At 39.5% G+C, this 13351-nt stretch overlaps 1 protein-coding gene across 2 annotated transcripts in view; it reads left to right on the forward strand.

The window, feature by feature from the left end:
* Positions 1-13351, forward strand: part of tgfbr3 (transforming growth factor, beta receptor III) — a 71036-nt gene that overhangs the window by 46208 nt on the left and 11477 nt on the right. For both annotated transcript variants that reach the window (XM_063466097.1, XM_063466098.1), the window contains exons 6-14: positions 1769-1931; positions 2360-2507; positions 4747-4924; positions 5052-5305; positions 6497-6646; positions 8375-8473; positions 8950-9138; positions 10420-10707; positions 12181-12301. In XM_063466097.1, coding sequence (XP_063322167.1) covers positions 1769-1931; positions 2360-2507; positions 4747-4924; positions 5052-5305; positions 6497-6646; positions 8375-8473; positions 8950-9138; positions 10420-10707; positions 12181-12301 — 1590 coding nt within the window. The remainder of the gene's footprint in view (positions 1-1768; positions 1932-2359; positions 2508-4746; positions 4925-5051; positions 5306-6496; positions 6647-8374; positions 8474-8949; positions 9139-10419; positions 10708-12180; positions 12302-13351) is intronic.

The following is a 13351-nucleotide window of genomic DNA, read 5'->3' on the forward strand; positions in this document are numbered from 1 at the left end:
ACAGCCTCAAGAGTTCTTGGAACCCAGAACAAAAATGGTTGTATTTCTGTAACATTGTAACATCTTTAAAAATGACTGGGTTCAGAATAAAGCCAATACATTAAAAAAAAAAAACATATATTGGCAAGTACTTTCTCTACAAGACAAAAAAAATGATCCCATTTAAATTGAAAATGTTCCGCTTTTATCATCCTTATTTCAAACTTAAAATCCTTGTATCAGACAGAGCAAGCAAACAAACAAAAAAACACACATAGACGTTTGTCAGCAACAACTTTGCAGTTATTGACAGTGCAAGGGTTTTTGTGTTTGACAAGAAATGAAAAATGTACATTAGTTTATATTTCAACTGCTGCAAAACACAAGTTATGGCAGCTGAACTATGAAGCCAAAATGATGAGTTTAGTACTTTGACTTACTGAATTTTGGGGCTTTCAGACACTAAAGTAGTTGCTACTTTGCTGTAAATACACCAGAAGACTTTATAGTGAATCCAAACAAACACACAGTACTGCTTTTCATTTTTTAACAAAGTGCAAGGTGTCATATTCTTTAGTAGGGGGAATAGGTGGTAGTTTTACCAGGAAAAACACAGTTAGGAGGGAAAGATGAGGTTAGAAAGAATTAGACAAATTCTTTCCGTTTTTTTCGATAAGTTGAGGGAGGAGTGTTTCTCAAGTGAAGAGCACAGAAGGAGTCTCCGGGGTGGCTATGATTGATTTTCACACATGTTCAAGATGCAGAATTACAATTCTTTATTTTCTGCACTCACATTGTGAACAGACAACACATCCGACTCTGCATTTCATCAGCTCTCAGACAAGATAACTTGTTTTTAATGAGAATCTTTCACTACATGAAAATAGAGCAAAGCTTGTGTGCAGAAAGAAATTAATGGCTCCACTAAGTAAGTTCTCTCTGTGTTTTGTTAGTTTCTGTGGAGAGCGGAGAGGTTGCTCAGCCTTCACGCTCTTGGCTGGTGTCATTAGGGGCTGTGGTTTGGCAAAACCTCAGAGTGCCATGATGTTTACTTCAAGTAAAGAGCTGTAGATTTCCACTCCTTCACATCTTCAGAAGTGTTTCATGAAGATGGACAGATCCTCACTTTGCTTTCTAGCATGCCCACACTCAAGGTCTCTCCTCAGCTCTTTAAGTGCCACAAGAGTTCCGGAGAGGAAGGTGCCAGCCTTCAGTTTACACTGTGTCCAAAGTTCTGTTTGCCAAATAAGGAAGCATCTGTCTGTGTTTTCCCGTTGTGCTGAGAATGAGCACAACTTTTCATGTTAATGAATTTTTGAACTGTTGTGAAATTGAAGGAAAAAACACAAGAAGTTTTGATGACTGAGCATGAATATTATTGTCCTGTTATTGCAAAAGAATTCTGGTAAAACATCTTGCTAAGATTTCCCACATAAAATCTAATTTCCCTGTTGATAGGAAGACAGATCATGCCAACCAGGGCACGCCCAACCTCGTTGGGCGCACAACCCAGGGTCTTGTTAGTGCTGCAAATAGTAGCTGCATGCTTACAAGAGCAACTCTGCTGTAGATAGGAACAGCTGGGTTAAAGCAAATGTTCAGTCTTCTGAAGGTTTCATGAGCAGGACGTTGAATTCGTCACTAGAGCAGGGGGAGCTGTTCAGTTGTTGACATCAGGCTCTGACCTCTCTGTGGTAGAGAGGTAACAGAAGCTATATTTCTCCTTTGCAGTATCAAAATAGTTTCACAGCCCCTCTGAACAGTAACACAAACATCTCTCCACTTTCAGATCCACTGTCTTCTGACACCTGCAAGATTGATTCCAAGTTCCTGTCTTTGAACTACCTGGGCAGCTACAAGGAGCCCCAGACATCAAAAGGCTGCGTCCTCTCTGTGCCCCACAAAGACAAAGAAGTCCACATCATTGAGCTCCAAGCCCCAAACGCCAGCAGGTGAGCAGCCAAGGCTGCAGAGGCCAAGAATACATGCTGTCATGGTTTATTTTTGAGGTCAGGATGCTCTCAATAATCTCTGTGGAGTTTATTTTGGATGGGAACTAACATGAAGGCGGAGGGGGGTTATGTTCACTTAGTGGTTTTCTTTTGAGGAAGAGATTTTGAAACTTGGTCTAACGTTTGCCAGATAATGTCCTCACTCCCCAGTGGAGTGATTTTTCTGTACACCCAAAAGACAGAAAATCTGTGAATGTGTTGTATCTTGTGAGCTGTATCTTATCTGTTATGTAGTGCATACGTCTGCATTCTTTTTTCTGGGAATACCTCCAGCTTTTTAATTAGTTGGCCAGACAAAGGCACAGTAACATTACGTAGACCTGACCATCTATTATTATTTATTCTTTCTCTCTCCTTTTTTCCTGCAGTGCTTTCCAGGTGGATGTCATAGTGGATCTGCGGCCACTGAAGGAAGGTACCTGGGTACATCGAGACGTTGTCTTGCTGCTCAAATGCGCTAAATCTGTGAACTGGGTCGTCAAAGTCCACAATGTGACAGGCAATGTGCATGTTGTGGTAAGTTGGCAGCATTACAAGAGACAAAGGCTTTCCATCAAATGATATCTTTTTTGCTCTACAGGCATCATGAATGATTTTATATAGTTGGATCACATATCACTGTGGGTGTCGCGGACAGAAATGTCAACACTTTACGCTGCTGGCCAAAGAAGTTGTCACAGCAAAAATGTGTGTTGAACTGGCGCCTGGTCCACGCTGGGGGACAGGGTGGGGATAACAGGTTAGGAGGAACTGTGAAATGTCATTGTGGCAGCTCCAGGAATTGTCATCACTTTGAGAGAGCCAGAGGCTGGAGTGGAGAGGGCATCATATATTTTCAGAGCCAGGCGTGCTGCAGTATTGGGCCAGAGCTGCTTCCCATCAATCATAATGTGAATTACGTGGGGAGCTTTATTCAGGCTTTCGGGCTTCCTTACCACACACAAAAGACAAACAGTGGCTAATTAGTACAATATATCAGTATACACTTTACTGAGAAGTATAGGTTTGTGCATATCAACGGTGTGCTTGAGCATATAGTTTTGATATTAAATCTTCATTACTGCCACTCAAGTCTCAGGACCCTCGGGAACCATAAGAATATGACACCTATGCACACTTTAGAAGAATAGTTTAACTGTAGATCATGTCGATGCACAACTGGCCGTGGTCCAACCACCACAATTGCTGCAAGGCTGAAATTTAGAGCTCCTCTTTTCCTGGAGTAAAAAAAACAATTCCAGTTGAACTGAAAGAGAATCGCTAACACTTTTTTTTATTTTGTATGCCACTTTCTTAAGTTTGCATTTTCTAGCATGTATATTTGTGTTCCCTGAGGTGTGTTTGTCTGTGTGTGTGTGGGAGAGGGCTTGTGTTTCTGTCTAATGCTGATACTCGCTGCTGCAGCAGTGATACTGCACTTTTGCCAGGCAAGCTATGTTTGTACAGCTGCCTGCTATACACTGAGTCAATCAGGTTTTTGGGTGTAATGCCAGGTCAAAATCCATAACACTTAGTGGGGAGAACAATTGAGTGTCATGCGTTGTGTAAAAAACAACTATGCAGAGTTATATTTTGTTAATCTATTGGATTATATGTAGCTAGCAGTTTAGTAAATGTACAAAACATAAAGAAAAACATCACTTTGGCTGTAAATGTAACAACTAAGGGATGCATTTTCACCAGAGGATCCGTGCTCCGGCACGTTTGGCCCTCAAACACCACTTCGTTTGACTAGTGTGATAGCTGTGTACACACCCTGAATTGTTTAATGTGGTGGTCCCAGGTGCAGTTTATTTGAATTGCCTTCACAATGAGAGCAGCCTCTGAAAAATCTGAATTCCTTTGCTTTACTTTGGGTTAGAGCTAATTAGCAAACAGCTTAATGTTAATATGATTGGAAGATTACACCTTATAAAGATCAGCGTGTTAAAGTTGTCATTTGTGCATATGCGAAACCGCTAACTTTAGCATGTAGCAGTGCATCACACAGTAACAGGTATTGCTATGATCTTCTAGCATTGTTACGTCCAGCTGAACTGTTCAAATAGAACCTAACATCACTGTTGTTTTTATTCTTTTTAATTGATGTTTACAAGATTGTAACATACGTGGTGAATGTGTGTCTAAATGGTTGACTTTGAGTGTAACACTAGCTTGCTGTAAACCTGAACCGGTTACAACAGCTGACATCCCTCAACCATTTATCTTAAACATCCAAAAGGTCAGTCATTTTTTTAGCTCCCCCACTGCTTACATTTTGACTTTTACTTGACAGCAGCGGTACACAGGATACGCTGCTTGTGCAACCAATGTGTGAGAGATCGTCAGCTACGCAAGTGATATGATGGCCAAAATAAAACTCAGGCCTCGATCTGTCAGAAAGCAGGTTCTCGTCAGTGTTGCTCAAGAGACTTGAATGTGTGGGAAATGGCTGTGAGAAAGAATGAGGCCTCCCTCACTGGGGGAGCAGCAGGGCAGGACGCAAATTTTTAGGAGCAAGCTAACATGTTGGTTTCTGAGCAATGATCGAGCTGCGACACGCCCATTACCTCACACTCATTCACATGATTCACACATGATTCATGCAGAATAAGTGCAGGACTGTACTTGAAGTTGAATATCTTTGATAAAACCTGAACAGTAAACCATATTTTTTTTTTCCTTTTTTTTTTGTAAATCAGATTCTGTATTGGCTAACTTAAATTTATCTTCTTGTTATTTTGAGAAAGCATCTAATGAGAGTTCTATTCCACAGGCCTCTGATACAGTGACTGTTGGCTCACAGGCGCTAGTGTCCAAATCCCCCATGCAGCACTTGCCATCAGGGCCACAAGCCTTAATCCAGCGGGCAAGCGATCTTGGCCACAATCCAGTCACATCTTACACCAGCACTCCTGTGGCAAACCACTTCAATATCCGACTTAGAGAGCCAGGTAAGCTGAAGAAGAATCACATTCTCCATTCATGATGAAGTATAAAACTAGCGTGCAATTGTAAAAAGTTGTAGGTGTAGTTTACTGGATGCAAAATCAGCCTCATGAGGTTACGTGTGACTTCTAGATGTCGTGGATTCTCTGGAGAGCAAATTACCTCCCGAACTCGCCATCCTGCGTAATTCTAGTCCTCTTCCTGACGCTGGAACTCCACTGCGACGATCCGGTCTGCCGTTTCCATTCCTTACAACTGGGGGCATGCCTCCGCTGGAACACCTGCCCTACGAGCCTGATGAGCCCGAAATCATTTTGAATGTTGACCTTAGTGTGCAGTGCAAAAAAGAAAGGATGGTGGTCAGCATTGACAAACAGAGTCTGCAGGTGAGTAAAAACCGGACATTCTCTGATTCTGCCCAGAGCCCAACAGGCTACAAATAATGGTTATTTTAAATATCTGTGTAATTTCTGTCATAAAACAGAATAGAATATAATAGAATAGAATAGAATAGAATAGAATAATCCTTTAATTGTCCCACAAGGGGAAATTTGGTTGTAACAGCAGCAAAAAGACACATATACAAACAAACAGTACACAGGACACAGAACAGAAACATACACAATTTTTCTTAAATATTTACATTAAGGACAATGGTTACTATATACAGAGTATTGTACAGTTATTAAATTAAATAAAAATAACTAATAATACATAAATAATACATAAATAATACACATAAAAGTTAAAACCAAAAAGAGCTTAATGTTCCAAAAATGAAGGGAAAATGCAAGTTACATCTCATAGTAATTATACATACATATATATATATATATATATATATATATATATATATATATATATATGGGTATAATGAACAGGATTTAAACAGATGTGATTAATTAGAAATGCTTCTGATCAATGAGAAAGGCATTTTGTTGTTTTACTTTTGCGTCTCTTTTCACACGACACAGAGTCAGTGAGACAAAATGTGACAAGAAGAGCAGAAAACAACAAAATGGAGCTCATCCAAAAAGACTAGCAGCGTCTAGACCAATTAAAAGGCTGTATGAATGTCTTCTGCAGCGATCACAGAATACCAGCATAAACCTCCATGACGCTGTGTTGTTTATTTTCAAAAAGCACGCACTGTGTGCTGAGGTTGTTACCAAATAATGATGCTGTCTTGGTCTAATGATTACATGTGGATAATTATGGAGACAGTTGACCCCACCTATCTGTTGTGTGGGGATAGCAAGTTTCAGTTCTACAAAAGTGAAATGAGAAAAAGTAAATCACTGAAGCAGGCAGGGCTGTTTCAAGCATTTGGCGTCTGAACATAGGGACAGCTCAATCAGCCCACATCACAGAATGGAAACTGGCATAGGCTGTAATTGGGAGCTGGAGCTAGACCACCTTGTGGGATTTGTTTATTCCTGAGAACTCAAGGTTTTGCACAAGTACTTGGACTTTTTTCTCTTTTTTTTTTTCTTTTTACAATTCTGAAAAGTTAATAAAGGAAAAGTGTTTTGATCTCCATCCATGTTTGTCTTTTTATTTCTTTTTTCTTAACTTAGGCAAACGGGTTTACAAATGCCAGCCTCACACTTCAAGACCCACAATGCAAAGCAACAGTCAATGCCACCCACTACACCTTGGAAACTCCTTTGACTGGCTGTCAGACCACCGATTTTACCATAGAGGATAGCACAATCTACATCAATTCTGTGAGTATATTGTCTGGTGTTACAGTACATAGTATAGCTGGAATTACTTGAAAATGCCCTCTCTGTATATCAGACCTCTAGTTGCTACTATAAATACAAAGATATGATTTAATTTAAAATTGAAATAAACTACAAAACACTTTTCATTTTTTAGTCACTATAATTATCTTTCTTTATTTTAACTTGTGAACTTGTTGAAATGAGAACATTTTAACAGAAAGGCTTCCAGTCAGAAAACTTTCTTTTCTACTTGTTTAAGCTTTAGAAAAGATTGTAGTTTTTGTTGAAATACACCCTTTACACAGTTTTAACCATGTGCCAAAGTCAAACTTTGCTTGTCTAAACAATTCCTGAGTGACAAGCATCCAAATAGATGTGTGTTAGCCTGGGTTTAACATATTAAGATGTAACTGGTGTTACACCAGTAACATCTTGGGCTTGTTAAAGCATTGATATCTATGGGCAGTACAGAGCTGTGGCACTCTGAAGTCAGGGAAAAATTTGCCCACTGTCAGAAAGCCTTTTTGTTTTATTTTAAGGTATTTTTAGCTTTCACTTGCAGTTTAATTAGATTTAGAGAATAAATGTATTTGATTATTTTTAGAAAAAGATCATTATTTGAGCTTAAATACTCAATACTCAAACTTACTTAAATACTCAAACACACATACTCTTTCAAAGAAAAAGAATCACATATTAAAAACTGTCTGGCAGAAAGATAACCTTTATTAGTCCCACACGTGGGAAATTTGTTAAAATTTGTTGAAAGCTTTGAAGGCTAATTTGATTATATTAGTTGTTAGGGCGTTTTTTTTAGCATGACCAGTGCTCAAATGTCAGCACTGCCATAGGAAAGAGGCTTGACAATTATTTGTGTCATAAATAAATGATTTTTTAATAAAGATGTCCACTGATAGCCATGCTCTTTTTGTGTACAAATGGAAACTGGAAAGATATGGACAATATGTGAGGGGAAAGTGATTACATTTCGGACTTATTTTTGTATCTAATAGTGATCACTTGCTTTTATATGATTAAGCATTCAGATCTGACATCCCCAGTTATCTTCATTATTGTGGAATGCATTCATTCAGCATGTTTGTTCTAACAAGCAAGCATGAATCACTTCTACCCTGGCCTTTTAAAATCTTTTGTTCGGGGAAGTTTGGAAAAACACTTTTTCTGTCCAGTGCAGATTGAAAACCCAGGCATAGGTCCAAGGTCATCTTTTGTGTTAGCATTTGGACGTGCAGACAACCTCTGACCTCTGGTCAAAGGAGATTAATTTTCATTGTCTGGGTTCCCACTCATCAAAGCTAATGCATTTTGGCTGTTGTCCCCACATTGCTGTGATATGTTGATTTATTTCAGCAGTGGCACCAAAGGCAGGTCAGCAAACTTCAAAACAGCTCTGTTAGTGTCATTGAGACAGTCCTCTCTCTAAAGCAGCAGACTCATCTCAGGCCCTGACATGCCACTACTCCACTGAGAAATTAGAAATATGTCCTGTCTTACTGAGGCCACAGGACATTCCCAGATTTAAGCAAGAATGTTTTGCCGACCTCTCTTAACAATTCAAATCTCTGCCTGAATGAGGCAATACTAAAGGAGTAGAAAAGGGAAAAAAAAAATTGGAAAAAATCTTGTGTAAACTTTCCTTCAATTGCTGATTGATGTGCTCAGGTTTGTCAGCGTAGGCTTAGTAACAAACTTCTCTTTGGTGTGCAGGTCACTGTAAGTCATGCTGAGACTAAAGATGGGAATAGCGACCAGAGAGGACCCGAGAGAATGCTTCCCGTGAAAACGTTCGATCCACCCACCATATTGGTAAGACTTTGGAATCGTTGTGGTCCTTTTTCTGTCAGATCTGCACTTTATTGCAAGGGAAAAGTTGACAAGTCGAGACTACTGATAAACTGTATCTCTATATGCGCAACTGCAGTAAATCATGCATAGTTGGAAGAAACACCAGTTTCCTACTGCCCCTTGAGCTGCTAGTAAAGACTCTTCTGGCTGCTGCAATCTCCCCATCTTTCCATGATGTCCGTTTAATGAACTTGACCTTCCATTTTCCATTTTGAAGTTTCTCCATCTTTTCTCTGCTAGCTTAGTTTCCTTTATCTCATCCAGTCCTCGTCTCCCACCTATTGTTCTTGTTTATACAGTATCTCTTTTGTTCCTGGTCTGTCTTAATGTGGTCAAACAGTGACACACAGTCATGTGGAGTGAGAGTGCTTAGCCGTGGAATGTAACGTCAGAGTCCTGCTGATATTTGTTTTGGCTTTGCCTTATTCTTCTAACAGTTCAACTGTACATACACAAGAAAAACTAAGAATCAGGAAACCTCAGCTCCCAGGATTGTACAGGAACCACCAAGGCAACCGGTCAACAACATGACGTTTAACATGGAGCTGTACGACTCGCTGCCTATCAACAACCCTGCACGCCAGAATTTCTTCACCGTTTCACAAAATCAGAAAGTGTTTGTGGAGGTATGTTTTGCATTTATAATACATTACCACTCAAGCCAGCGTACATGTTTGGTGTAAATTAAAACTTTTGGCAGAAAACTGCAACCATCTGCCTCCATCTGAGGCTTTAGCTTTTCCAGATTTAATCTCTTACCGAGCCCTTCGCTCGGTAAGAGCACTGTGACTGTTTCAAGCTAAAAAGCTAATAATTTCTTTCACTTCTTGCTTTTATTATATCGCAGTTCTGCATGTCATCTGGCTAAAAATATCTGTTTCACTACAGTAATTATGCTGGTCATATAAGAGATAGCAAAGACTGAAAAGTCCTTTGAAGAGGTGATGTAGGATGACATCAGCATGAGATGCTTCACTCACAGCATGGACACAAAGCCAGTGTGCTGTAAACACAAAGTGCTCACAGAGTGTCTTTATCCTTCCCTCTTAAGTGCATTGCATTTATTTTAGCTTTAGAAATAAGTAAAACATGACTAAATATATTTGTTTCTCACCTTTCAGGCAGCGGTTCTTGTTTTGTTTTGCATATCTTTACACTGGCAGCAATAAATACATTGCAATATTTCTATTAGAAGACTTATTTAGTCTATTTTGACTCAGCTTTGGGTTGCTGCTGACAGAATTATTTGGCACTTTAGCTGCCACCAGCTGCCTGCTAACTTTTGAACTTCTTTTTCTGTTGTGGTTAGTAAAAGGTGGGATTTGAATTTTATTTTTCCTGAACAGCTGCTGGTACAGCAAGAGTGAGCTGAAGCATAAAACCAAAACAACGCTCTAAAAGAAACCAGAAGCTCATTAGAGCTGAGGGTTATCACCATGACTGTGCCCCTTTTGTCTGCCCAGTGTTAACACGAAAATATTGATTGTTGCAGCTTTAAATTAGCATTTTAACATCTTGTAAATTATGTTTATTTGTATTTGTGTTTATCGTTATTCCCAATTTTAGGACTAGGCAATAAAACACAATAATAATTTGTATTTATTGTTTCTGCGATCTTCTTAAAGAAACGCAAATACAAAATGACACCTTTTCATTTTGCATGAGCAGTTTAAATGTTTTGTCCAACACGATTACTTTGCAGACTTTCTTCAGACGACAGCAGATTAGGTTTTCTTCCAAAAATGATTATATTATAAAGTAAAGCTCACATCAGATCAGAGCAGTATTGTGTTGCCGTTCAGTTTTGTCTGTGAGCAGTTTCCCTCACTGATTATCACTTCATGAAGACTCCTGTCACGATAACTGACAAATAAAATCTGTTTTTACTTGCCTCTCATCCGCTCCAGATCACATCAACTGCATCAGATCCAGAACTGGGGTTCACCATCATATCGTGCTTCATTTCTCATGACTCCAATCCCAGCGTGTCCTCAGGGTACCCACTCATTGAGACAGTTTGTCCTACAGATGCCTCCATCACATACTATCCTCAATTCCCTGTCCATCCTACAAAGATGGATAAGAAAACCTTCAGCTTCATCTTCAACTCAACTTTCGAAGTGTCCCTGCTTTTCCTGCACTGTGAGATGTCTCTGTGCTCAAAGTCATCTCAGAGAAATCTAAATTTACCACAGGTATGCAGAATAATCTTCCCCAAAGAGCCATTGCTGTGTTTTTTTTAGTCTCCTAGAGTATCACCAGTGTTTGTTTGAGCAGCCGGGCCTGTAGGAGGCCATCTTTACTCCGGCTGACCTGCAACATTCAGTGTCAGGTCTGCCTAAGCGGGAACCATGCATCGATGCACAGTTTCCCAAGTGTCCGGCCACTGAGCAAAATAATCATCTTTTTTTTCTCCCTCTGTTATTTGTTCTGTCTGGTGCAAGCGCTTTCTTTTACTTTCTATAAATCTTACCTAAATGTTACCCCCACCCCCCCAAAAAAATAAATATATATGTGTGTGTGTTCCTGTCTAGCTATCTTTGTGAGGACCGAAATCTGCATTCTACTATACTTGTGAGAACCAACAGTTACTTGTGAGGACACACTCACCGGTCCTCACAAGTTTGAAGGCCTTTTTGAGGCTCAAAATGCAGTTTTAGTGTCAGGGTTACAATTAGGTTATGGTTAGGTATGAAAAAGAGTTTGATTTAGTTCTCTTTTGTTAAAGCTTTGGTGCACGGTCCTAGGGTCCGCTGGATCATCCATACTCTCCTTTAAGGCTCCTGATAAACTTTTCTGCTCCTCTTCTCCTTCCCTCGACGGTCCTCTTTGGCGTATACTGTAGTTGTCCCATCTGACTGACTGGTCCTTATGTTAAATTATTGTGTAAGAATTCAGCTTATGAGCTAACGGGAAGTGTGGTATATATAAAAAAATATAAAAAATCCTAAAAATAAACTAAAAACATTATATTAAAACCAGAAAGGCAGACAGATTCCTCCAAAGAATTGTGGAGGGGATTTAGCCTCCACAAAACACTGAGTCTTATTGTGCTTTATTTTGTGCTCTTAAAATTAATTGTGAGGTTAATTACTTGTTAGTCTTCAACATTCCCACACAATTTTTTGTTAGTTTTTATAAATCACACATTTATTTACAACTTATTAATATACATGCAATCTCAGTGCAAGAGGGAACTGTCTAATCCATCTGATATGAATATAATATTTTTTCTATAATTATTTAATATTTTAAATATAAAATTAATTATAAGCTTATTTCTACCACTAATAGAGTCATGTTTTTTTTTTTTTGTTTGTTTTTTTGTAAGGGTTAGGGTTAGGCATTCATTTTTAATGGTTAGGGTTAGGGTAAGGGGCTAGGGAAACCATTATGTCAATGAAAGTCCTCACTAAGATAGCTGAACGGGGTTGTGTGTGTGTGTGTGTGTATATATGTATATGTAGTATCCTGAGGCTGGCTTGTGATTGTGGTGCTAACTGTTCTATTACAGTTGCCATCAGCTGTAGTGGGTGAAGATTGCAAGCTTTTCCTTACTTTGAATTCCAAATTAGTACTTTTGAGCAGATATGAGTGAATGCACTTTTGAGTTTGAGAAATATGAATGTCAAGTTATTAATTTGATATTGTTTTTATTTTCTGCACAGTGTTTATCACCCACTGAAAACTGTGATTCTCTCTCTCTGGACAATATCATGGCGATGATGATGAACAAAAAGGTCTCGACTCAACCGCTGGTTGTGGTGGATGACTTGAGCCACATACCAGGTCAGTAAAAGGAAAAGCAAACATAATTTACATCTGTTTACACCAGGAGTTCAGTTGTGCTTGGAACTGTGACATCTACAAATACGAGTATGCACAGTGAAAGAAGCAATTCTGAAGGCAGAGGAACCGCATAAAGTCGATACTTGGAGATCAGACCAAACGACAGGATCACGGTCCAACATCTGGTCCTTATTAACTGTGTTGTGTGTATATGATTGTGTATACAGGTGCTTAGGCATACACATATGGTGTGTCTCCGTTTACATTGACATCTGTACACAAGAGTGTGTTTTTGGGTGTGTGTTCAAACTAGCATATGGCTGATAAAGGGGAGTGTGCTAACGCTGAGGCCCAGTTCTGCTGTGGACCAGACCATGCTGAGGGAGACATGGAAAAGAACAGTCATACGTTACTAAGATCCAGTTGTTTTCACTTAGGCCCTTCACTGTGGCCTCAGCTTTCCACTAGTGAGGGGGAAAATGAGGAGCGGTGGTCCCCTTGTTGGCTTTGAGCGCCCAATCAGAGCCTAAAGGTCCCTCGATGTTTAGTCACTCGTTGGTTCACACTCTTTATCGTAGCACCTCAGGGGGTGTAAGTGTGTTTAGAAGGCAGGATGGAGACCTGAGGTAATGCCATCACATGATATTTATTATGACCTAAACCTAAATGGACTGATATAATCAGTGCCTTTTCTCTAGCGGACTGCCAGCATTTTTCAAATTAGCATCCCCCTCTGAGCAATGACATCAACACGAGACCTGGGGTCAGTTTGAGTCATGTTTATTGGCTTGTGATTTGATGTAAATTAGATCATTTTAATTGGTGTAAGCTACAGCCCAACCGCTATTTCACAATGGTAGAAAATAGACTGATTACTCCTTTACCTAACAAAACTCGGTTTTGGTATTGGCTTGGTCAGGATGGTAATATCAGTTGTGATGAGCTCTTCATAGACCAAACAATTTATTGATTGATTAGATTCATTTTATGGCTTCTCCCAGTTGCAGTGTATGCACTGATGGTATTTTTCAGATCCTGGTCTTCCTCTTA

This window comes from Pelmatolapia mariae, linkage group LG23 (genome assembly GCF_036321145.2).
Source record: "Pelmatolapia mariae isolate MD_Pm_ZW linkage group LG23, Pm_UMD_F_2, whole genome shotgun sequence".
NCBI classification, from domain to species: domain Eukaryota; kingdom Metazoa; phylum Chordata; class Actinopteri; order Cichliformes; family Cichlidae; genus Pelmatolapia; species Pelmatolapia mariae.